Source organism: Hypanus sabinus, chromosome 13, assembly GCF_030144855.1.
Source record: "Hypanus sabinus isolate sHypSab1 chromosome 13, sHypSab1.hap1, whole genome shotgun sequence".
NCBI lineage: Eukaryota > Metazoa > Chordata > Chondrichthyes > Myliobatiformes > Dasyatidae > Hypanus > Hypanus sabinus.
The window spans coordinates 64,223,357-64,246,183 of record NC_082718.1 but is presented as its reverse complement, the minus strand read 5'-3'; the positions used below and the strand labels follow the sequence as shown (position 1 = coordinate 64,246,183).

The 22,827-nt window shown below is 44.5% G+C and overlaps 1 protein-coding gene across 4 annotated transcripts in view; it reads left to right on the top strand.

Annotated features, from left to right (window-relative positions):
• The first annotated feature begins 7,455 nt into the window (after positions 1 to 7,455).
• hal (histidine ammonia-lyase) overlaps positions 7,456 to 22,827 on the top strand; it is a 95,783-nt gene continuing 80,411 nt past the window's right edge. The window contains exons 1-8 of one of the 4 annotated variants that reach the window (XM_059987812.1): positions 7,456 to 7,472; positions 8,634 to 8,694; positions 9,407 to 9,434; positions 16,518 to 16,592; positions 16,679 to 16,751; positions 17,489 to 17,555; positions 21,617 to 21,654; positions 21,748 to 21,873. In XM_059987812.1, coding sequence (XP_059843795.1) covers positions 21,783 to 21,873 — 91 coding nt within the window. In that variant the 5' untranslated portion in view covers positions 7,456 to 7,472; positions 8,634 to 8,694; positions 9,407 to 9,434; ... (3 more) ...; positions 21,617 to 21,654; positions 21,748 to 21,782. Of the gene's footprint in view, positions 7,473 to 7,843; positions 8,153 to 8,633; positions 8,695 to 9,406; positions 9,435 to 16,517; positions 16,593 to 16,678; positions 16,752 to 17,488; positions 17,556 to 21,616; positions 21,655 to 21,747; positions 21,874 to 22,827 lie in introns of those variants that run through there. The other 3 variants (XM_059987811.1, XM_059987810.1, XM_059987809.1) reach the window with 3 other exon arrangements.

The window sequence follows — 22,827 nt, the reverse complement described above, 5'->3', positions numbered from 1 at the left end:
GCTTCCCATGTACCTTCTTAGTAATAGGAACTGCACCCACTTCTACCCCTGATACTCTCAAATTTCTGGCATACTGCTAGTGTCTTTCACAGTAAAAACTGACACAAAATACTCATTCAGTTCATCCGCCATTTCTTTGTCCCCGATTACTACGTCTCCAGTGGTCCAATATCCAGTCTTGCCTCTCTATTACTGTTTATATTAAGGTGTAGCTTACCTTCGTATTTCATCTTTTCTCTGCTTATTGTTTCCTTAGTAGCTGTCTGTTGCTTTTTAAAAGCTTCCCAATCCTCTAACTTCACACAAATTTTTGCTGTATTGTATGTCCTCACTTATATTTTATGCTGTCTTTGACTTCCCTTGTTGCCAAAATTGCTTCATCCTCTCTTTAGAATACTTCTTCATCTATTCTTCTTCATGTATCTATCCTGTACCTTCCAAATTGCCCCCAGAAACCCCAGCTACTGCTATTCTGCTAGCATCCCGATAGCGTCCCTTTCCAATCAACTTTGACCAGCTTCTCTCTGTAATTCTCTCTGAAATTCCTTTTTCTCCACTGGAATATTGATACATCTGACTTTATCTTTCCCTTGTCAAACTATAAGGTCAATTCTATCATATTATGAATACTGCTTCCTAAGGGTTCCTTTACCTGAAGCTTCCTAATCAAATCTGCTTAATCACACAGCACCCATCCAGAATAGCTGATCCCTAGTGGGGTCAATCACAAGCTGCTCTAAAAATCCATTTTGTAGGTATTCTACAAATTCCTTCTCTTGGGATGCAGCACCAACCTGACTTGCCCAATCTACTTGCATATTGAAATCCCCCATGACTATTGTAACTTTGCCATTTTTACATGCCTTTTCTATCCCCTGCTGTAATTTTTATCCCGTATCTGGGCTACAGGGTGTGGTATATAAATTCCCTCACTTGTGATCCAGCACCAACCTGTTGAGTTCAATAAGCATCCCCATTTGCTGTCGTGTCCTCGGGCAGTTCACAGTGGAGAGACACACAAATGGATGGTTAAGCTAACTCGGACAAGGTGTTGATTACATGACCATTCTTCACTCTGCTTCTTTGTTACACGGTTCCCAAATTCTCATCCTAGACGGCAGAATGTCCTCCCAAAGTCTGAAGGAGTACTCTCTGGCTACACAGTCTCAACATATTCTCTGTCCTTCCTGCTTCTTACACGCTCACTCTCCCAGCCGCTGTCACCCTATCATTGGTTCACTGTCCACCACATTGGAGGACATTCACAAATCTGAAGTTGACTCTGCATCCCTCAACCAAAAGGAGCTGTAGTCCCAAGGCTGACACTTTCAACTCCCCTAAGAGGAAAATCAACCACTTACCAGTATCCTTCTTCTTTACATCCTTCATCTAAAGTTTTTTACCCATTTTGCCACCAATGATTTTATTCCATGAGCCTCAATTTTATTGACTAGCTTTTAGTGTGGGACTCTGTACCTAAGAGTATGGGAAAATAAGAGCAGGAGTATGTCTGATATGGAGGCTGCAATGCACAGGATCACAAGGGGCCGCACAGGGTTGCAGGCTCAGCCAGACCATCACAGGCACAACCGTCTCCAAGAGGCAACTTACATCCTTAAAGACCCTCATCATCCAGAACATGCCTTCTGTTCATCACTGCCCTCAGGGAGCAGGTACAAGAGCCTGTAAACCCATGCTCAATGCTTTAGGAACATCTTCCCCTGTGCTATCTGAATGGAGTATGAACCATGAACACAACCTCACTGTTACTCTTTTACATTGTTTATTTTTGTAAATTAGTGATTTTTAATGTCTTGTATGGTTCTGCTGTTGCAAAACAACAAAATTCATGACACATGAAACTATCAGGGCAATTTAAAAAAACCATAAGGAGAGAAAAGATGAACTATGAAGGTAAGCTAGCTAAAAATATCAACAATGATACCAAAATATTTTTCAAATATATAAAGAGTAAAAGAGAGTGAACATTGGACTGCTGGAAATTGAAACTTGAGGAGTAGTAATAGGGAACAAAGAAATGGTAGACAAACATAAAGTATTTTACATCAGTCTTCACTGTAGTAGGCACCAGCAGTATGCCAGAAATTTGAATGTCAGGGAGCAGAAGTGAGTTTATTTGCTGTTAAAGTGCTTGGGAAACTGAAAGGTAGATAAATCACCTGGATCAGTTGGACTAAACCCCAGGGTTCTGAAGAGATTGTAGATGCATTAGTAATGATCTTTCAAGATTCTGGAATGGTTCTGGAGGACTGAAAAATTGCAAATATCACTCTACTCTTTAAGAAGGGAGGGAGACAGAAGAAAGGAAATTATAGGCCAGTTAGCCTGACCTCAGTGGTAGGAAAGATACCGCACTCCATTATTAAAGATTATTAAATAGGCCAGAGTGTGGTGAATCTGTGGAATTCATTACCATGGATGGCTGTGGAGACAAGTCATTGAGAATATTTAAAGTAGAAGTTGATAGGTTCTTGATTAGTCAGGACCTCAAAGTTTACGTGTAGAAGGTAGGAAAATGGAGTTGAGAGGAATAATAAATCAGCCATGATGGAATGGCAGGGTAGATTCATAGGCCAAATGGCCTAATTCTGCTCCAATGTCTTATGGTCTCTAAAGGACAAATAGTTAAATCATAAAAGTTTAAACATTCTAGTGACTAAAAACACAAAGAACTTCAAGTAGTTGTGGGGTGGCGCTATCAGGAATTTGAAAAAAATTAAAGGATCACACTAATGTGGATAAGGATTGAATTATATCTGTGTAGATGGCTGCACTTCGTTCTGCAACCACAGAAGATATGATTTCCCGGTAGCCACTTATTTTAATTCTACTTCCCATTCCTATACTGGTCAGTCCATGGCTTCCTCTACTGCCACAATGGGATGACTCTTATAGCTCATATACTATCTGTGTAGCCTCCAAACTGAAGACATGAATATCGATTTTACTGAATTCCAGGAATTTCTCACCCTTCCCATCTTTCTCCATTCCCTAGTCTGTCTCCCCTCATACCTCTTCTCTTCTCCTCACTTGCCCATCACATCCTTCAGGCCTTGCTCCTCCTTCCTTTTTTCCTATGGCCTACTCTCCTCTCCCATCAGATTCCATCTTCTTCAGCCCTTTACTTCTTCCACCTCTCACCTCCCAGGCTCTCTCTTCATTCCCCCTTCCCCACCACCCCCCTTCCAACTCACTTGGTCTCAGCTATCACCTGCTAGTATGTACTCCTTCCCCTGCTCCCCCCTCCCCACCACCACCTTTATATCCTGGCTTCTGCCTGCTTTCTTTCCAGTCTTGGCCTGAAATGTTGACTGTTTATTTCCTCCAAGGATGCTGCCTGACCTGCTGAGCTCCTCAAGAGTTTTGTGCATGGCAGCAATATTTTAAAGTGTGCAGAGAACTATATAAAAAGGTAAGTTTTGGGATGATCAGCAGTGACTCTGGAGACTAACCACTCAAGATGTCTTTGTGTTAGAGACTCAGAGAAGTCATCAGAATCAAACCCTGCTCCATCTCATCAAAAACAAGTCATATCTAAATACAGCTGGTGGGTTTTGGAAGTTGTGAAAGTAAACTAAAGAACTGTGTAACTAAAGTCAAAGTGAGTATATTGTCTAATGCACAAGTACATCTATGCACAGGTGCATCGAAAAACTTACAGCAACATCATTGGCACAGAGCATCAGACACGATGAATATAAATTATATACAATTTTTACAAGAAAGAGCACAAATAGATCAAAAACTGTGATCAAAGTGGCCATAGTGTTGCTATGATTATACTGATCAGAGTTGTGCAGGTTCTTTTAAGAACCGAATTATTGAAAAGAATAAGTTATTCTTGATAAAAACACAAAATGCTGGCAGAACTCAGCAGGCCAGACAGCATTTATGGGAGGAGGTAGTGACGACGTTTCGGGCTGAAACCCTTCATCAGGAGTGAAGTAACATGGGATGGTCAAGGGGGGATAAGAAGTGGGGGGAGGGATGAAGTAGAGAGCTAGGAAGTGATAGGCTCCAGGGAAATGGGCTAGGGGGAAGGTGGAGAATTATGGGGAATAAAAGAGAAAGAAAGGTAGGGCTGGGGGGAGATAATAGTGATAGGGGAAAAGAAGAGAGAAAGAGAACCGGACTAAAATTATAGATAGGGATGGGGTAAGGGGGGGGGGGCAGGGGTATCAATGGAGGTCTGTGAGTTGAGTGTTCATGCCGGCAGAGAGGCTTGGAAATGAATCCTGAAGCCCGTTGGAGTTATTCTTGAAGCTGGTGGTGTGGGACTTCACACTTCTGTACCTTTCATGATGGTAGCAGTGAGAAGACGGCATAGCCCAGATGGTGGGGACCTTTGATGATGGATGTTTTGCTTTCATGAGGCAGTTCCTCCTGTGGATCTACCAGTGAGAGGTTGGGATGGGCCTATGATGTATTGGGCTGAGTCCACAACTCTCTTCTGTTTCTGTGCATTCAAAGTACTACACCATACTATGATGCAACCGGTCAGAATACTTTCAATAGTACATTTGTAGAAGTTTGTTAGAGTGTTTTGCTGACAGGCTGACCCTCCTTAGCCTTGCATCTTATTGTCTACCACACTGCACTTTCTCTGTAACTGCAATACTTTATTCTGCGTTCTGTTATTGCTTTTCACTTGTAATACCTAGAAATACCGATATGATGAGATGCTTTGCATGGAATGAATGTAAGTCAAAGTTTTTCACTATCCCTCAGGTCATGTGATAATAGTAATTAGCCAAAAAAATAGAGTTAATGAGTCTTGTTTCAAACTACCCAGAGAAGCTTTGAGTTCTTTGAACACCTTCTGATGAACAGAGTTGTTAAGCAAAGTCATTGTCTGGTGTGTTTTACTTTGTATTGATTTAATTGACAAGAGGGTTACGCTGAACTTGTACAACGTACAGGTTGGACCATGGGTGGGGTAATGAAGCTATCCAGTACCACAATTCAAGAAGGATGTCTTGAGCCCTGGAGATGGTGCAGGAAAGGTTTACTGGGAACGTTCTGAGAATGAGGGACTTTAGCAACAGGCTTTGACAGGAGAAGCTAGTAACGTTCTTAAGCAACATGCAGATATGATAAAGATGGACAAAATTACAACGGGTTTAAGAAGCAGGTAGAAGGAAACTATCCCCAATGGGAGATGGTTCAAGGATTGGAAGGTAAGGATTAATCATGTTGGTTAAAGGTCCCTAGAATCAGGTTCCTGGGTGTCAGTATCTCAGAGGATCCACCCTGGGCCCGTCACGTTAATGCAATCACAATGAGCCATGCCACAGGCTTCATTTCATTAGAAATTTGAGATGATTTAGTACATCATGAAAGGTTCTTGAGAATTTCTATAGAGCCCTGGTGGAATGGTGGAATAGAGTATGGTGGAAAGTATTCTGACAAGTTGCATCACTGCCTAGTATGGAGGCTTCATTGCATAGAATTGCAGGAAGCTGGAGAGGGTTGTGGGCTCAGCCAGTTCCAAGAGACGCATGACCCTCCCCACACTGAGTCATCTTCAAGAGGCAGTGCCTCAGGAAGTTAGCATCCATCATAAGGTCTATCACCATCTGCGACATTCCCTCTTCCCATTACCACCATCGAGGAGGAGTCGCACACTCAACAATTCAGTCATAGCCTCTTCCCTGCCACGATAAGATTTCTGAATGGTTCATGAATACTATTTCACTATTCCTTTTTTGTTTCTTTTTTTGTAAATTAAATGTCTATGCCATGAAACAACAAATTTATAAGATTGCCTGTATTTGTCACATGTACATCGGAACAGTGAAATGTATTGTTTATGTCAACGAACAACACAATCAGTGGATATGTTGGGGGCAGCTCGCAAGTGTTGCTATGCTTCTGGCACTGGCATAGCATGCCCACAACTTATTAATCCTTACTTCTTTGGAACATGGGAGGAAACCAGAACACCCAGAGGAAACCCACAGACAAACTCCTTACGGATATGTGGCAGGAATCAGACCATGAACCACGGGGTAGCATGGTGGTGTTGTGGTTAGCACAATGCTTTACAGTATCAGTGCCCTGGGTTCAATTCCCGCTGCTGTCTGTAAGGAGTTCGTTCATTCTCCCCGGTGACTGTGTGGGTTTCCTCTGGGTGCTCTGGTTTCCTCCCACAGTCCAGAGGGACATGGGTTGGTAGGTTAACTGGTCATTGTAAATTTTCCCATGATGATACAATGTTCTGCTGCTGGTGCTAAGAGCCACAGTGAAGGTCTGTCCTTGGCCATCTTCTCTATTGTACCCTGGTGTGGTCAGGGTCCTCATTTCTGGTACCAAGTCGTCTTTGGTCTCCAACATTTCCTCCACCCTATAGCAGTCTAATGGAGTACCTATCTTGATGATGGAGTTGGCCTCTTTTATCATCACATGCCGACCCATTTCCAATGTTTCCTCATGATTGTGGCCATGTCCTCTTGATTAGACTGAAGGAGTAGGGCGTGGTTGGCCAGAAAATACAGTGGAACCTCCGGAGGCTCATGGTGTAGAAGGATGATGGCTTGGCAAGGTCGTTTGTTGTCAGCATTCTGACTGGTACAAGAGTGTGGACAGAACACAGCTCTGGTACAGATTCACTGGGGTTGCTGGGAGGGGCAGATTGAAGGGCTGGAAGGGCCTATTCTGCTCTGTATCTCAATAAAAATTACTTAAATTAATAATAACCCAGAGTAAAGCTTATGCTAGCAACTATGGGATCATGTCATGGCATGTGAAACATATGATATACCAGACAGTGAGAATAAGCCTGATTCTAATTCTAAAATAAATTTCTTATTTTATTATATTTTCTTCATTAAGAGTTGGGCATTGATGCATCTGTGAATGAAATTAAGTAACATTTGGAAGTACAGCCAACACTTCCGCGACTAACAGGCGTAACTTCCACGTTGGGATACATGGAGTGAGAACTTTCCCAGTGACACATACCCCGGGCGGAGTTCCTTGATGAGCACTGTTCTCACTGGAATGATACTATGAAGCAAATCCCAGCATATTGCCATTCCACAGAGGCCCGGCCTCCAACCCTCAAACTGTTCCTACACCGTAGGAAGTTCCGACTAACCCCCACTCTGTTACTTGGGCAGTGGAATAGACATGACCCGGTATTCCATTCCTAGTTGTTGAGGCTGTGGCAGTAAGGAGCTGATTTAGTGCGCGTCCAGTTACAAGCTGAAGCTCACTGCCTGAGGCGAGGCATTGTACCAATCCAAGCCTTTCGAGTGGAATTGGATTTGGCCAGCGGGTGGAGAGCCAGGTTGTTCCCTCAAATCGCCTCAATAGCCCCTTTCTACACCGAAACCAGTTTATTTTTCCTGTGTCCCTGGAGAGGAGGACACTCACTGCCCGCGTCATCAGCGCCTTAACACATTGTATCAGCGAGAGTGCGGGCGACGGCAACAGGACAGCCGGAGCAGAGGGTGGGTAGGACGCTGTCCGGGGCTCTGCAAAGGGTGGGAGTGGTAGAATAAACGGTAGGGGGTGTGGGACGAGAGAGTACCCCTATGGACGGGGCGGAAGGGAGAAACAAGGGTCAAGGACAGTGGGAATCGAGCGGACTTTGCAGGCGGGGACTTACGGCTCCGACCGTGGAGTGAAGGGCGGGACAGGGAGGAGAGGCGAACGGAGGGGAGGGACGGTGTAGGACAGTTGGATTGGGGGACTTTGTGGGTGGGAACAGCAGCTACAGAGTGGGATGGGGGGACGTGTGGTGGGGTGCGTGGGCGGGTCAGCCGCCGTGGGCTGGAAGGGAGGGACAGGGTAGGGGCAAGGGGTGGTGAAGGGGTGGGGAGATCTGTGGGCGGGCAAGCTAACGGGGCCTTGGCCAGGGTCACAGTGGCAGAGGGCAACGGCGGTGCGGCGATGTCCCGTTACACGGTGCATGTGCGCGACGAGTGGCTGACGGTACCTTGCCGAGACGGGGCAGCCAGTGTGGGTTGGCTCGGCCGGGAGGCACTCCGTCGTTATACTAAGAATAAGCCAGGCAGCGTCTCCCTGAGTGGAGCAGGTTTCGTGGTGCGACGGTGCCGGGAGCTTGCACTGCTCGATCTCGACGATGCGCTGGCAGACGTACTGGAGAACAACGAGTTCGTGGAAGTGGGTGAGGAGCTCGTCATACTCCTATACCCCAAACACTCCCTGCCGGACCCCGGTTCCTCCCGATCCAAGTCCTGACCGCGGAAGCTCGAAATTTCAGCCATCCCGACTTCCCACCATGAGGTCTCCAATCCCAATGTTTAGGGGGTATGTTCGTGCCCGGGTAACTATTGAAAAGGAACACGCGCAGTCCCCAACGGCCTTGGAGGAGTTTCGAGACCGTTGGGCTCCGCGGGGTGTAAATGCCATCGTGGATAGGGATGGCAACATTCTGGTGTAATGTCTATTGTCTATTTGTAGTGCAGTAATTGTGTTTGCCACTGTTTTGTATATATTGTATAGCACCGAAACTTGTAATAAAGGATTTTGTAATAAAAAAAAACACCTCCCCATCTTCTGGAGACTTAACCATGAATCCCGAACTGGACCCTTGCTAACCACCGCCTGTTTCTCTCCACCTCCCCCCCCCCCCCACCTCACCTCAGTGCTGGAGGACGATGCTGTGTCTCCTGACTTCAGCCAGCGGCAGCCCGCCGCCGTGCATCCGTATCCTTGGTCCTATACCTTCCGTCGGTTCTGAGCACTGTGTCGGGGGTGGGGTGTGTATTGGTCCGGGTCGGTGGGAGGGGGGTGTGGTGAAGATTGTGTTTCGGACCAGCATGAGATTAGGTGACTTTCTGTTTGAAGTAATGTTACCGAATATCCAGTCAATGTTCCCTCTAATTTGTAAGAACCAGTGTGCGCAAAAATCTTGTGCTGTGCATTTTTTTTTGCCCAGTGACAACATGTGCGCAATGAATAATTTCTTCTTTAAAAACAGCATAAATAAGTCATTTCTAAAAGCTGCAGACAGGTCATCGCAAACTCCACGTTATCAACATCGTCCGCATTAGAAACAGTAAAAGGAAAAGTGATTGTGTACGATCGCGAAATCTGCCAACGAGGTAGCAAAAGGTGTGTGGGCACACGTTAGAAGGGACATTGCTTGCTGTGAATTGATGGAGTCCCCAGGTCACCCCAGCAAAAGCCAGCGAGTTTTTGGAGGTGGAACTGCTGGTGACTGTGATCCCTGTGTTCATTCAATGTGATGTTTGCCTCAAGATAACGGTGTTCACCAGAGCCACCTACCTTTGAACACTAGTCTAAACTATAGTAGCTCCGGTTTGGTTCGTTCTACGCTATAGTAAATATTTGCAGATCTTTGGACTGTAAACAAAAATCTTAAACAGAACGAAATGCCTTAACCAACTGCTCCCAGCTCCGCTAACTATCGGGAGCCTGATGAGGTAAACTTGCGGTTACTCTAGTAGCTTTGATTTACCCGTGCTCTTCTCAAAACAGCCTGCATTTGGGAGAGGATTCAATTAGTGGTGTTAAAGCTTGAATGTGTGTGAGACAATAGCAGGTAAAACTGAGATGTTTCGGCAGTGACACTCACAACGCACAGATCCTGTCTCCCAGTGAAGCTTTGACATGGAAATTTGCTGGAAGAGTGTTGGGGGGGGGGTTGATCAGATTCAAGGAACAAAGAATTCTGACAAAAATAACTGCTGTTGTGGGAAAGCTCAGAATTGTAGACATTTACAATAGACAATAGGTGCAGAAGTAGACAATTCGGCCCTTCGAGCCTGCACTGCCATTCTGAGATCATGGCTGATCATCTACTATCAATACCCGGTTCCTGCCTTGTCCCCATATCCCTTGATTCCCCTATCCATAAGATACCTATCTAGCTCCTTCTTGAAAGCATCCAGAGAATTGGCCTCCACTACCTTCCAAGGCAGTGCATTCCAGACCCCACAACTCTCTGGGAGAAAAAGTTTTTCCTTAACTCTGTCCTAAATGACCTATCCCTTATTCTCAAACCATGCCCTCTGGTACTGGACTCTCCCAGCACCTGGAACATATTTCCTGCCTCTATCTTGTCTAATCCCTTAATAATCTTATATGTTGCAATTAGATCCCCTCTCAATCCCCTTAATTCCACCATGTACAAGCCCAGTCTCTCTAACCTCTCTGCGTAAGACAGTCCGGACATCCCAGGAATTAACCTTGTGAATCTACGCTGCACTTCCTCTACAGCCAGGATGTCCTTCCTTATCCCTGGAGATCAAAACTGTACACAATACCCCAGGTGTGGTCTCACCAGGGCCCTGTACAAATGCAAAAGGATTTCCTTGCTCTTGTACTCAATTCCCTTTGTAATAAAGGCCAACATTCCATTAGCCTTCTTCACTGCCTGCTGCACTTGCTCATTCACCTTCAGTGACTGATGAACAAGGACTCCTAGATCTCTTTGTATTTCTCCCTTACCTAACTCTACACCGTTCAGATAATAATTGGCCTTCCTGTTCTTACTCCCAAAGTGGATAACCTTACACTTATTCACATTAAACGTCATCTGCCAAGTATCTGCCCACTCACCCAGCCTATCCAAGTCTCCCTGAATTCTCCTAACATCCTCATCACATGTCACACTGCCACCCAGCTTAGTATCATCAGCAAACTTGCTGATGTTATTCTCAATGCCTTCATCTAAATCGTTGATGTAAATCGTAAACAGCTGTGGTCCCAATACCGAGCCCTGTGGCACCCCACTAGTCACCACCTGCCATTCCGAGAAACACCCATTCACCGCTACCCTTTGCTTTCTATCTGCCAACCAGTTTTCTATCCATGTCAATGCCTTCCCCCTGATGCCCTGAGCTCTGATTTTACCCACCAATCTCCTATGTGGGACCTTATCAAATGCCTTCTGAAAATCGAGGTACACTACATCCACTGGATCTCCCTTGACTAAATTCCTGGTTACATCCTCGAAAAACTCCAATAGATTAGTCAAGCATGATTTGCCCTTGGTAAATCCATGCTGGCTCGGCCCAATCCTATCACTGCTATCTAGATATGCCACTATTTCATCTTTAATAATGGACTCTAGCATCTTCCCCATTACTGATGTTAGGCTGATAGTTCTCTGTTTTCTCCCTCACTCCTTTCTTAAAAAGTGGGATAACATTAGCCATTCTCCAATCCTCAGGAACTGATCTTGAATCTAAGGAACATTGGAAAATGATTACCAATGCATCCGCAATTTCCAGAGCCACCTCCTTTAGTACCCTAGGATGCAGACCATCTGGACCTGGGGATTTGTTAGCCTTCAGTCCCATCAGTCTACTCATCACCGTTTCCTTCCTAATGTCAATCTGTTTCATTTCCTCTGTTACCCTATGTCCTTGGCCCATCCATACATCTGGGAGATTGCTTGTGTCTTCCCTAGTGAAGACAGATCTAAAGTACTTATTAAATTCTTCTGCCATTTCTCTGTTTCCCATAACAATTTCACCCAATTCATTCTTCAAGGGCCCAACATTGTTCTTAACTATCTTCTTTCTCTTCACATACCTAAAAAAGCTTTTGCTATCCTCCTTTATATTCCTGGCTAGCTTGCGTTCGTACCTCATTTTTTCTCCTCGTATTGCCTTTTTAGTTAAGTTCTGTTGTTCCTTAAAACTTTCCCAATCATCTGTCCTCCCACTCACTTTAGCTCTGTCATACTTTTTTTTTAATGCTATGCAATCTCTGACTTCCTTTGTCAACCACTGTGGCCCCTTTCCCCCCTTTGAATCCTTCCTTCTCTGGGGGATGAACTGATTTTGCACCTTGTGCATTATTCCCAAGAATACCTGCCATTGCTGTTCCACTGTCTTTTCTGCTAGGATATCCGTCCATTTAACTTTGGCCAGCTCCTCCCTCATGGCTCCATAGTCTCCTTTGTTCAACTGCAACATTGACACCTCCGATCTGCCCTTATCCTTCTCAAATTGCAGATAAAAACATCATATTATGGTCACTACCTCCTAATGGCTCCTTTACTTCCAGATCACTTATCAAATCCTGTTCATTACACAAGACTAAATCTAGAATAGCCTTGTCCCTGGTCGGCTCTCATACAAGCTGTTCCAAGAATGCATCCCATAGGCACTCTACAAACTCCCTATCCTGGGGTCCAGCACCAACCTGATTCCCCCAGTTCACCTGCATGTTGAAATCCTCCATAACTACTGCGACATTACCTTTGCCATATGCCAATGTTAACTCCCTATTCAACTTGCACTCAATATCCATGCTACTGTTTGGTGGCCTGTAGAGAACACCCATTAGGGTCTTTTTGCCCTTACTGTTCCTCAGTTCTATCCACACAGACTCTATTTCTCCTGATCCTATGTCCCCCCTTGCAAAGGACTGAATTTCATTCCTCACCAACAGGGCCACCCCACCCCCTCTGCCCACATTTCTGTCCTTACGATAACACGTATACCCTTGTACATTCATTTCCCAGGTCTGATCTCCCTGCAGCCATGTCTCTGTTATCCCAGCAACATCATAGTTACCCATTCGCACCTGAGCTTCAAGCTCATCTGCCTTATTTCTGACACTTCATGCATTCAGATATAGAATTTTTAGCCCATTTCTCCTCTCTCTGTTTAAATTGCTGCCTATTGTGCTTAACCCAGCTCCCCGAACTCCCATTGGGCTATACGCCCCTTGAATTTTGTTGTCCTTCCTAAATTTACTTACTCTTTCGGCACATTTAACTCCATGTTCCATCAGACCATCCCTCTGTACATGTGTCCTCCTTATCACTTGTTCCGCCTCACCTTTCTCTACTACACACTTAATATTCCAGAACCGTTTATGGCACACGTTCTACACGTTCCAAGGTTCCTCTGTACATGATGCTTCTATGTCTGCATAGAATGTGCAGTTAGTTATTAATGAATATGATATAGTTGGGATCACAGAGACATGGCTCCAGGATGGGAGCTCAACATCCAGGGATATTCAATATTCAGGAGGGATAGTCAGGAAAGAAAAGGAGGTGGGGTAACATTGCTGGTTAGAGAGGAGATTAACGCAATAGAAAGGAAGGACATTAGCCTGGAGGATGTGGAATTGATATAGGGAGAGCTGCATAACACTAAGGGGCAGAAAATGCTGGTGGAGTTGTGTACAGGCCACCTAACAGTAGTAGTGAGGTTGGGGATGGCATTAAACAGGAAATCAGAAATGCGTGCAATAAAGGAACAGTAGTTATAATGGGTGACTTCAATCTACATATAGATTGGGTGAACCAAATTGGTAAGTGTGCTGAGGAAGAGGATTTCTTGGAATGTATGCGGTTTGGTTTTCTGAACCAACATGTCGAGGAACCAACTAGAGAGCAGGCCATTCTAGATTGGGTATTGAGCAATGAGGAAGGGTTAGTTAGCAATCTTGTCGTGCGATGCCCCTTGGGTAAGAGTGACCATAATATGGTGGAATTCTTCATTAAGATGGAGAGTGACATAGTTAATTCAGAAACAAAGGTTCTGAACTTAAAGAAGAATAACTGAAGGTATGAGATGTGAATTAGCTAAGATCGACTGGCAAATGATACTTAAAGGGTTGACAGTGGATATGCAATGGCAAGCATTTAAAGATCGCATGGATGAACTACAATAATTGTCCATCCCAGTTTGACAAAAGAATAAACCAGGGAAGGTAGTGCACCCGTGGCTGACAAGGGAAATTAGGGATAGTATCAAGTCCAAAGAAGGAACATATAAATTAGCAAAAAAAAAGCGGCACACCTGAGGACTGGGAGAAATTCAGAGACCAGCAGAGGAGGACAAAGGGCTTAATTAGGAAAGGGAAAAAAGATTATGAGAGAAAGCTGGCAGGGAACATAAAAACTGACTGTAAAAGCTTTTATAGATATGTGAAAAGAAAAAGATTGGTCAAGACAAATGTAGGTCCCTTACAGTCAGAAACAGGTGAATTGATCATAGGGAACAAGGACATGGCAGACCAATTGAGTAACTACTTTGGTTCTGTCTTCACTAAGGAGGACATAGATAATCTTCCGGAAATAGTAAGGGACTGAGGGTCTAGTGAGATGGAGGAACTGAGGGAAATACATGTTAGTAGGGAAGTGGTGTTAGGTAAATTGAAGGGATTAAAGGCAGATAAATCCCCAGGGCCAGATGGTCTGCATCCCAGAGTGCTTAAGGAAGTAGCCCAAGAAATAGTGGATGCATTAGTGATAATTTTTCAAAACTCCTTAGATTCTGGATTAGTTCCTGAGGATTGGAGGGTGGCTAATGTAACCCCACTTTTTAAAAAAGGAGGGAGAGAAAAACCGGGGAATTATAGACTGGTTAGTCTGACATCGGTGGTGGGAAAAATGCTAGAGTCGGTTAACAACTCTATGTGTGATGACAGCACATTTAGAAAGAGGTGAAATCATCGGACAAAGTCAGCATGGATTTGTGAAAGGAAAATCATGTCTGACAAATCTTATAGAATTTTATGAAGATGTAAGTAGCAGAGTGGATAGGGGAGAGCCAGTGGATGTGGTATATTTAGAGTTTCAAAAGGCTTTTGACAAGGTCCCACACAGGAGATTAGTGTGCAAACTTAAAGCACATGGTATTGGGGGTATGGTATTGATATGGATAGAGAATTGGTTGGCAGACAGGAAGCAAAGAGTGGGAGTAAACGGGACCTTTTCAGAATGGCAGGCAGTGACTAGTGGGGTACTGCAATGCTCAGTGCTGGAACCCCAGTTGTTTACAATATATATTAATGATTTAGACAAGGGAATTAAATGCAGCATCTCCAAGTTTGCGGATGACACGAAGCTGGGCAGCGGTGTTAGCTGTGAGGAGGATGCTAAGAGGATGCAGGGTGACTTGGATAGGTTAGGTGAGTGGGCAAATTCATGGCAGATGCAATTTAATGTGGATAAATGTGAGGTTATCCACTTTGGTTGCAAGAACAGGAAAACAGATTATTATCTGAACGGTGGCTGATTAGGAAAAGGGGAGGTGCAACAAGACCTGGGTGTCATTGTACACCAGTCATTGAAGGTGGGCATGCAGGTACAGCAGACGGTGAAAAAGGCAAATGGTGTGTTGGCATTCATAGCAAAAGGATTTGAGTACAGCAGGGAGGTTCTACTGCAGTTGTACAAGGCCTTGGTGAGACTGCACCTAGAGTATTGTGTACAGTTTTGGTCCCCTAATCTGAGGAAGGACATTCTTGCCATAGAGGGAGTACAAAGAAGGTTCACCAGATTGATTCCTGGGATGGCAGGACTTTCATATGAAGAAAGACTGGATCGACTAGGCTTATACTCACTGGAATTTAGAAGATTGAGGGGGGATCTTATTGAAACGTATAAAATTCTAAAGGGATTAGACAGACTAGATGCAGGAAGATTGTTTCCAATGTTGGGGAAGTCCAGAACGAGGGGTCACAGTTTAAGGATAAAGGGGAAGCCTTTTAGGACAGAGATGAGGAAAAACTTCTTCACACACAGATTGGTGAATCTGTGGAATTCTCTGCCACAGGAAACAGATGAGGCCGGTTCATTGGCTATATTTAAGAGGAAGTTAGATATGGCCCTTGTGGCTAAAGGGATCAGGGGGTATGGAGAGAAAGCTGGTACAGGGTTCTGAGTTGGATGATCAGCCATGATCATACTGAATGGCAGTGCAGGCTCGAAGGGCCAAATGGCCTACTCCTGCACCTATTTTCTATGTTTCTATGCATCACCTCACACTTGCCTGGATTAAACTACATCTACCACCACTCCACCCGACTTTCCAGCTGTATTATTAGACAGGCTTCTTTGCAATCTATTACCTCACAAATATCCTGTTCTTTGTAGACTTAGTAATCACACTATCTGCATTCTTCTTTATACAGTATAAAGGTCTCAGCACCAATACATGTGCTAAACCCCTTGTTACAGACTTTCAGTCAGAAAACACCCATCCATCACTGCTGTCTAGTCATCAGCCAATTTTGGATCCATTTCACCAGCACAACTCAGACACCTCATGCCTATCCTGTGGATCAACCAACCAAGTTGGTTTACTGAAGTCCACCTGTATGCTCTGCCTTAACCAATTTTCTTAGTTAACTCCTAACTCAGTGCATTTGTGATGTGATCTGCTCTGCACAAAACCATTCTGACTCTTAATCAATGCTAGTCGTTCTATGTGAACATAAACCCTATCCCTCTGACTTTTGAACCATTTCCCTCCACTGATGTAGGACTCACTGATCAGTACTTATTCCTGCTGCCCTTCTTGAACAACACTATCTTGCAAGAGAATACAATGCACGTTATTTTCTATAAACAGGTTCTAAAATTCTTCTCATATATTGATGAAAATTTGAAACGGCAGATGTTGAGCCAATTTTTGTGATTCGGTGTATGAAAATTCACTGGAGGTTGTACCATTAACCTGTCATGAAAGTGAGCTGCTGGTATGTTTGTAGTTTGCTAATCAAATAAACTAAAGGAAAATGCAATCTTTCAGTGTATTTATTTAGATGGAAATCATTTAACAATTGAAGAACTAGTTCGTTTGGGAAGAGGACTATACAAGATCAAGGTAATTGTGTTCGTGATACCTGATTGCAGGATTCATGTTTAACCACACAATGAATGACAGACTCCGCTGTTTCTCCCTCATCCCAGCTCACTGCAGAAGCTGAAGAGAAAATCAAACAGTCAAGATTACTTCTGGAAAATATTGTGAAAGAACATAAAGGTAAGTCAAAAAGAAAAGAAAGACAAGCTGCAGGAGATGAGATCTAGTAAAATATGTGTCGTTCGGTAAACCCTGGATGTCCATTCATTGGCCACTTTATTAGCTAGGTGGAACCTGGTATGGTCTTCTGCTGCTGTAGCCCAGCCACTTCAAGGTTTGATGTATCGTGTGTTCAGAGATGCTCTTCTGCCCACCACTGTCGTAAGGTGTGGTTGTTTGAGTTACTGTTGCTTTCCTGCCAGCTTGGGCCAGTCGGACCTGTTTCCTCTAACCTGTCTCATCAATAAAGCATTTTTGCCCACAGACCTGACATTCACTGGCTGAATTGTTTCACACCATTCTGTGTAAAATCCAGAGACTGTTGTGTGTGAAAATCCCAGGAATCTGCAGTTTCTGAGATACTCAAACCACCCCATCTGGCACCAACAATCATTCCACACTCTAAGTCACATTTTTTCCCCATTCTGATGTTTGGTCTGACAACAACAGAACCTGCTGATCATGTCTGCATGCTTTTATGTATTGAGTTGCTGCCACATGATATTTAGATATTTACACTAACAAGCAGATGTACCTAATAAAATGGCCACAGTGTGTATATCCTGTAAGTTATATTCATGACCAACTTCTGTGACAAGTTCTCTTCTCAACCCTTGCATGTTCCCTAAAAGTGATGTTACAGGTTATAGCAGCTGAGGCATGAAGGGAAAATATCTGTACACTTCTTTGTCTTTCAGTTGTGTATGGAATAACAACTGGCTTTGGGAAATTTGCTCGGACTGTTATCCCACACAGTAAGCTCAAGTAAGTTCTTCCTTATAATTTGAACAATATCCTTGTTGATTCCCAGTAGATTATATGGATTCGCATCTTCATGTTTTAGCATTCTGCAGCAGTTTTAGTTTGGTGCGTCTGCTGACGGACTGGTAGCTTGGGAGCAATATGCATTTTACTCCCCCACCCCCCCCACCAATTCCCTTCCCCAGTCTCTGTTCGAGTTGCTGGAATTTGGCAGTAAAGTGATAGGGTTCACCCCTGAGCTCAGACGGCTGTCAACAAGATCTGATTCCTTCCTTGTCCCCCCCATGTCCTAAGGAATTCCAAGCCTAAAATGACATTGGAACTTTTCTTCCTCCACCTCGTTGTCTATTTCTTTGGCCAAAAGTCCTTATTCCTTTCTCACATCTCCAGAATTTCCAGTCCATCTAGGCCCTTCCTCAGGGATTGTACCTTCATTGATTGCTAATGTGTCCCACCATTACATCATTGCCAACAAGACATTAATCATCTGGATTGTCCCAGTCCCCTACTCCAATGTTGGTTGCCAGCAGGCAACAGCTGAAAGATGTCATTGACTGCCAGAGGTCGGGCTCACTGAGCGGCCAGTCAGTGGAAGGGAGGCGCAAGATACTGGAATCTGGAGCAACAGATAATCTTCAGAAAGGACTCAGCTGATTGAGTTGGTGAGAGGAAAGAAATTGTTGAAGTTTCAGGTTGAAACCCAGCATCAAGACCTGATCAGAGCCCTTTCCTCCTGCAGATATTGCTCGACCTGCTTAGTTCCTCCAGCAGTTTGTTGTATCTTGTGGAGGCATTCCAAACTAGGAAGAGAAAAACTATTGTCTGCTAATTTTAACATCTACAGACCATGAGGCAAAGATTGCATTCAACACAGGAGAAGGCCTTTCGGCCAATCAAACTTGCTGTACTATCCAACAACATTAACTCTTCTTCTAAGACAGTTCCCTACAGCATGCAATTCCTCAATCTTTCAAATATTTAGCTATCTCCACCTTAAATACATCAAAAGATTCATCCTTCAGCCTCTGAGGTAGCAAATCTACTCCCCGTCTTCTAATTACCCCACTTTTAAATGACCTGCCCTTTGTTATTTTTCCTCCTCTTCCTAGACTCCCCGCGTTGGTCTTCTGCCTGCTCTGGATCTTGTCATTATTAACTGCTGATGAGACATCAACCATCTTGACTTTATCACTCCTCACCCCCAAATCTAACCTCATTCCTTCTGAATGCACTTCTTTGCACTCTCTCCATACTAATCCCAACCTCACCATCTAAACCGCAAATGGGAGTGGGGTGCTGTAGTAGTTTGGCTAACTGACCTCTACCTTGCTGAGGCCAGTCGACAACTCTCAGACACTCCTCTTATTTACCCCTCGAACAGGACCCCACTAAGGAGCACCAGACCATTGCCACCTGCACCTCCACCAACCTTATTGACTCTAGAGATCTCCCACCCACTGCCACCAACCTCATAGTTCCCTTGCTGCACCTCCAGTTTCTTCCTCTTACCCAGGATCCACAAACCCACTTGTCCAGGTAGACCCATTGTTTCTGCAGGTTCCTGCCCCCCCAAACTCATATCTGTATATCTTGACTCTGTTTTGTCCCCCGGTTCAGTCCCTTCCTGTCTACATCCATGACAATTCACATGCTCTGGATCTTTTCAATGATTTCAGGTTCTCTGGCCCCAGTCGTTGCATTTTCATTATGGATGTCCAGTCCCTATACACCTCCATACTCATTCAACAAGACCTTAAAGATTTGCTCTTCTTTTTGGACACCAGACCCAACCAGTTCCCCTCCACCACCACTCTCCTCCGTCGGGTGGAACTTGTCCTTATTCTCAATAATTTCTCCTTCGGCTCCTCCCACTTCCTTCAAACAAGAGGTGTAGCCATGGGCACTCACATGGGTCCCAGCTATGTCTGCCTTTTTGTTGGCTGCATGGTACTGTCTATGTTTCAAGCCTACATTAATATCGCTCCCAGCTCTTACTACACTACATTGATGACTGCATTGGTGCTGCTTCCTGCATCCATGCTGAGCTTGTCGACTTCATCAACTTTGCCAGCAATTTCCACCCAGCCGTTAAATTCACTTGGTTCATTTCTGTCACCTCCCTCCCCTTTCTCAATTTCCCTGTCTCCATCTCTGGAGACAGTCTATCTACTGATATTTTTTATAAACCCACTGTCTCTCACAGCTATCCAGACTATACCTCTTCCCACCCTGTCACTTGTAAAAATGCCATCCCCTTCTCTCAGTTCCTCCACCTCTGCCACATCTGCTCTCAGGATGAGGCTTTTCATTCCAGAACTAATGAGATATCTTTCTCCTTCAAAGAAAGGGGCTTTCCTTCTTCCACCACCAATGCTGCCCTCACCCACATCTCTTCCATTTCATGCATGTCTGCCCTCACCCCCCCAGGGATAGGTTTCCTCCTGTCCTCACCTACCACTCCACCAACCTCCACATCCAGCACATAATTCTCCAACAGGATCCCACCACCAAGTACATCTTCCCCTTCCTCTCCACTTTCCACTTTCCGCAGGGATCAATCCCTATGCAACTTATTTGTCCCTCCCTACTGATTTCCCTCCTGGTACTTGTCCTTGCAAGTGGAACAAGTGCTACACCTGCCCCTATACCTCCTCCTGGGGTCACAAACTGTCCTTCCAGGTGAGGCGACACTTCACCTATGAGTCTCATGGGGTCATTTACTGTGTCCGGTGCTCCCGGTGTGGTTGTGGATTCCTTTATATCGGTGAGACCTGACATAGATTGGGAGACAGCTTTGTCTTGCACTTATGCTGTGTCCGCCAGAAAAAGTTGATCTACTGGTGGCCATCCACTTCCTATTCCCATTCCAAGATGTCAGTCCACAGTCTTCTTTATTGCCACGATGAGGCAACTCAGGCTGGAAGAGGAACACCTATTATTCCGTCTGGGTAGCCTTCAACCTGATGGTATGAACATCGGTTTCTTGAATTTCCAGTAATCCTTCACCATTCCCTCATTCTTGTCTCCTTCCTTGCCCATCACCTTCTTTTTCTTCCATGGTCTTCTACCCTCTCCTTTCAGATTCCCCCTTCTCCAGACCTTACCTCTTTCATCAATCAATTTTCCAACTCTTTACTTCATCCCTCTCTCTCCTGGTTTCACCTATCACCTACCACTGTGTACTTCTCCCTCCCATCCCCCACCTTGTTCTAACTTCTCCAGTTTTACTTTTTTCCCAGTGCTGAAACGTCAACTGTTTCCGTAAATGCTTTTCCATAGATGCGGCCTGACCTGAGTTCCTCCAGCATTTTGTGTGTTGCTTAGATTACCAGTACCTGCAGATTTTCTTGTTTGTTTGTTTTTTTTATCCCTGTCAAGACCACTTGTATGTTTGATTAAGGTCACTCTTCATTTATCTAAACTCCAATGAATACTGACCTAAACTGTGGCTCTCCTGATAGGTCAATGTGTTCAATATGGAAATTTAAATATTACAGCTAAATTTTCAAAACGTTTTGCCATCAATCATTTTTGTGGCACTGATGGTCTCTTTTGCTTCAAATGAGTTCAATTGGCCTTGGTGATTTGCTGCTTGACATATCCATCTGCCGAGGACTATTACACATCTGTTCTACTTGGGTTACTGTGGACACTGCGAAGGAGAACCTCTCCTCGCTGACCCTGAACAGATGAGGACAGCTGATAGCCAATAACAAAATAAGGTCTGTGTTATAAAATCTGCAATAAAGCTGAGACCCAATATATTGACTGTCTGTTCCCCAACAAGTGTTATCTGATCCACCAAGTTCCTCCAGCTGCTCTCCTCCAGATTCCAGCATCTGCAGTCTCCTTTGTCTCTCCCTGTTCCCGTCCTGGCCCCTTCCAGGAACCCTCTGATCAATTGCACTACTTCCCTATCGCTGAAGTTCCCAGGGCCCAAATCTTTCTGCATTTTTAGATAATGTTAGATAATGTCTTCTTCCCTCTCCCCTTTTGTCAAAGTGTTTTAATAATTTCCATCAAGCTAAGTTCTCCAACATGTAATCTTTTCTCTCTTCATTCAGGGAACTCCAAGAGAATCTTGTTCGCTCCCACTCAGCCGGTATGGCCCTTATATCTCAGTGTTGTGCGGCTGTTTTCAGTGTTCACCGCACTGTTGCTTCTCTTCACTTACCCACTGCTCTCTGTCTACCAGGTGTGGGTGAGCCCTTGTCACCGGAGAGGTGCCGAATGCTTCTGGCTCTCAGGATCAATGTCCTTGCCAAGGGTTACAGTGGAATCTCCTTGGAGACTCTTGATCAGGTGATCCAGGCCTTCAATGGTAAGATGTTTTTAGTCTATTAGGTAGAATTAGATAAATGTTAATGACTATATCCTCTGTGGCCATTTTATTTTTTTTATCACTAATTTTTATTGCAACACCAACAAATTACATTCAATACAACCAGTTGCTGATTACACTTTGACTGTTTAACCCAGTCACACCCCAACCCTCATCCCCACTCCCTCTCCCCTCCACCAACCAGCTGAATAGTAGTGCATACACAGGCAGGGCATTCCTATTTTAGCAGAAGATCTTTTAAGTTAGATATCAAATTTGTCCACATTAAGATTGTGTTTGGTTGTGCATCATTTACTCTTGCTGAGGATAATTCCAGGTAAGAAACGTCCAAAAAGCTCCGAAGCCAGTGAGTACTTGAAATATCATGAGGTGGTTTCCAATCTTCTTAGCTGCAGTCAAGCCTGCCAGCCAGATTTTGTGTGTTTTTTCCGTAAGGGAAAGGTGGGAGTCATCATTTAGAAGATGTACAGCGGGGTCCATTGGTAATTGTACCCCCCGTTAGTTCTGTACTCACCATAGTACAGTACTGATAATCTTCCCCCACAAACCAAAAACCCCTGGACATTCCCATACAACATGTATAAAAGAGTCGACGGTTTCGTGGGGGGCAAAATGAGCAATATGGGTCAGGAACCAGTCCCATTTGATGTCTAATTCTCAGTGTTAGATATGCTCTATGATAAAATTTCAAGTGTAAATACCGATGTTTTGGGTTTTTAGAAGCACCGGCAGCATTATCCCAAATCACATCCCAGTCTAAGTCTTGTCCCAATTCAGATATGCCCCTATCCCAGGCTTTCATTCCTGATGTGCCCCATCCAACTTTTTGAATTGTGGAGCTGACCACTTTATATTGGGTCATTTACAGTTCCAAACAGAGCATCATAGTAAGGAGTCCAGTTTTTGCCAATATCCTGCTGGAGGCACAAGGAG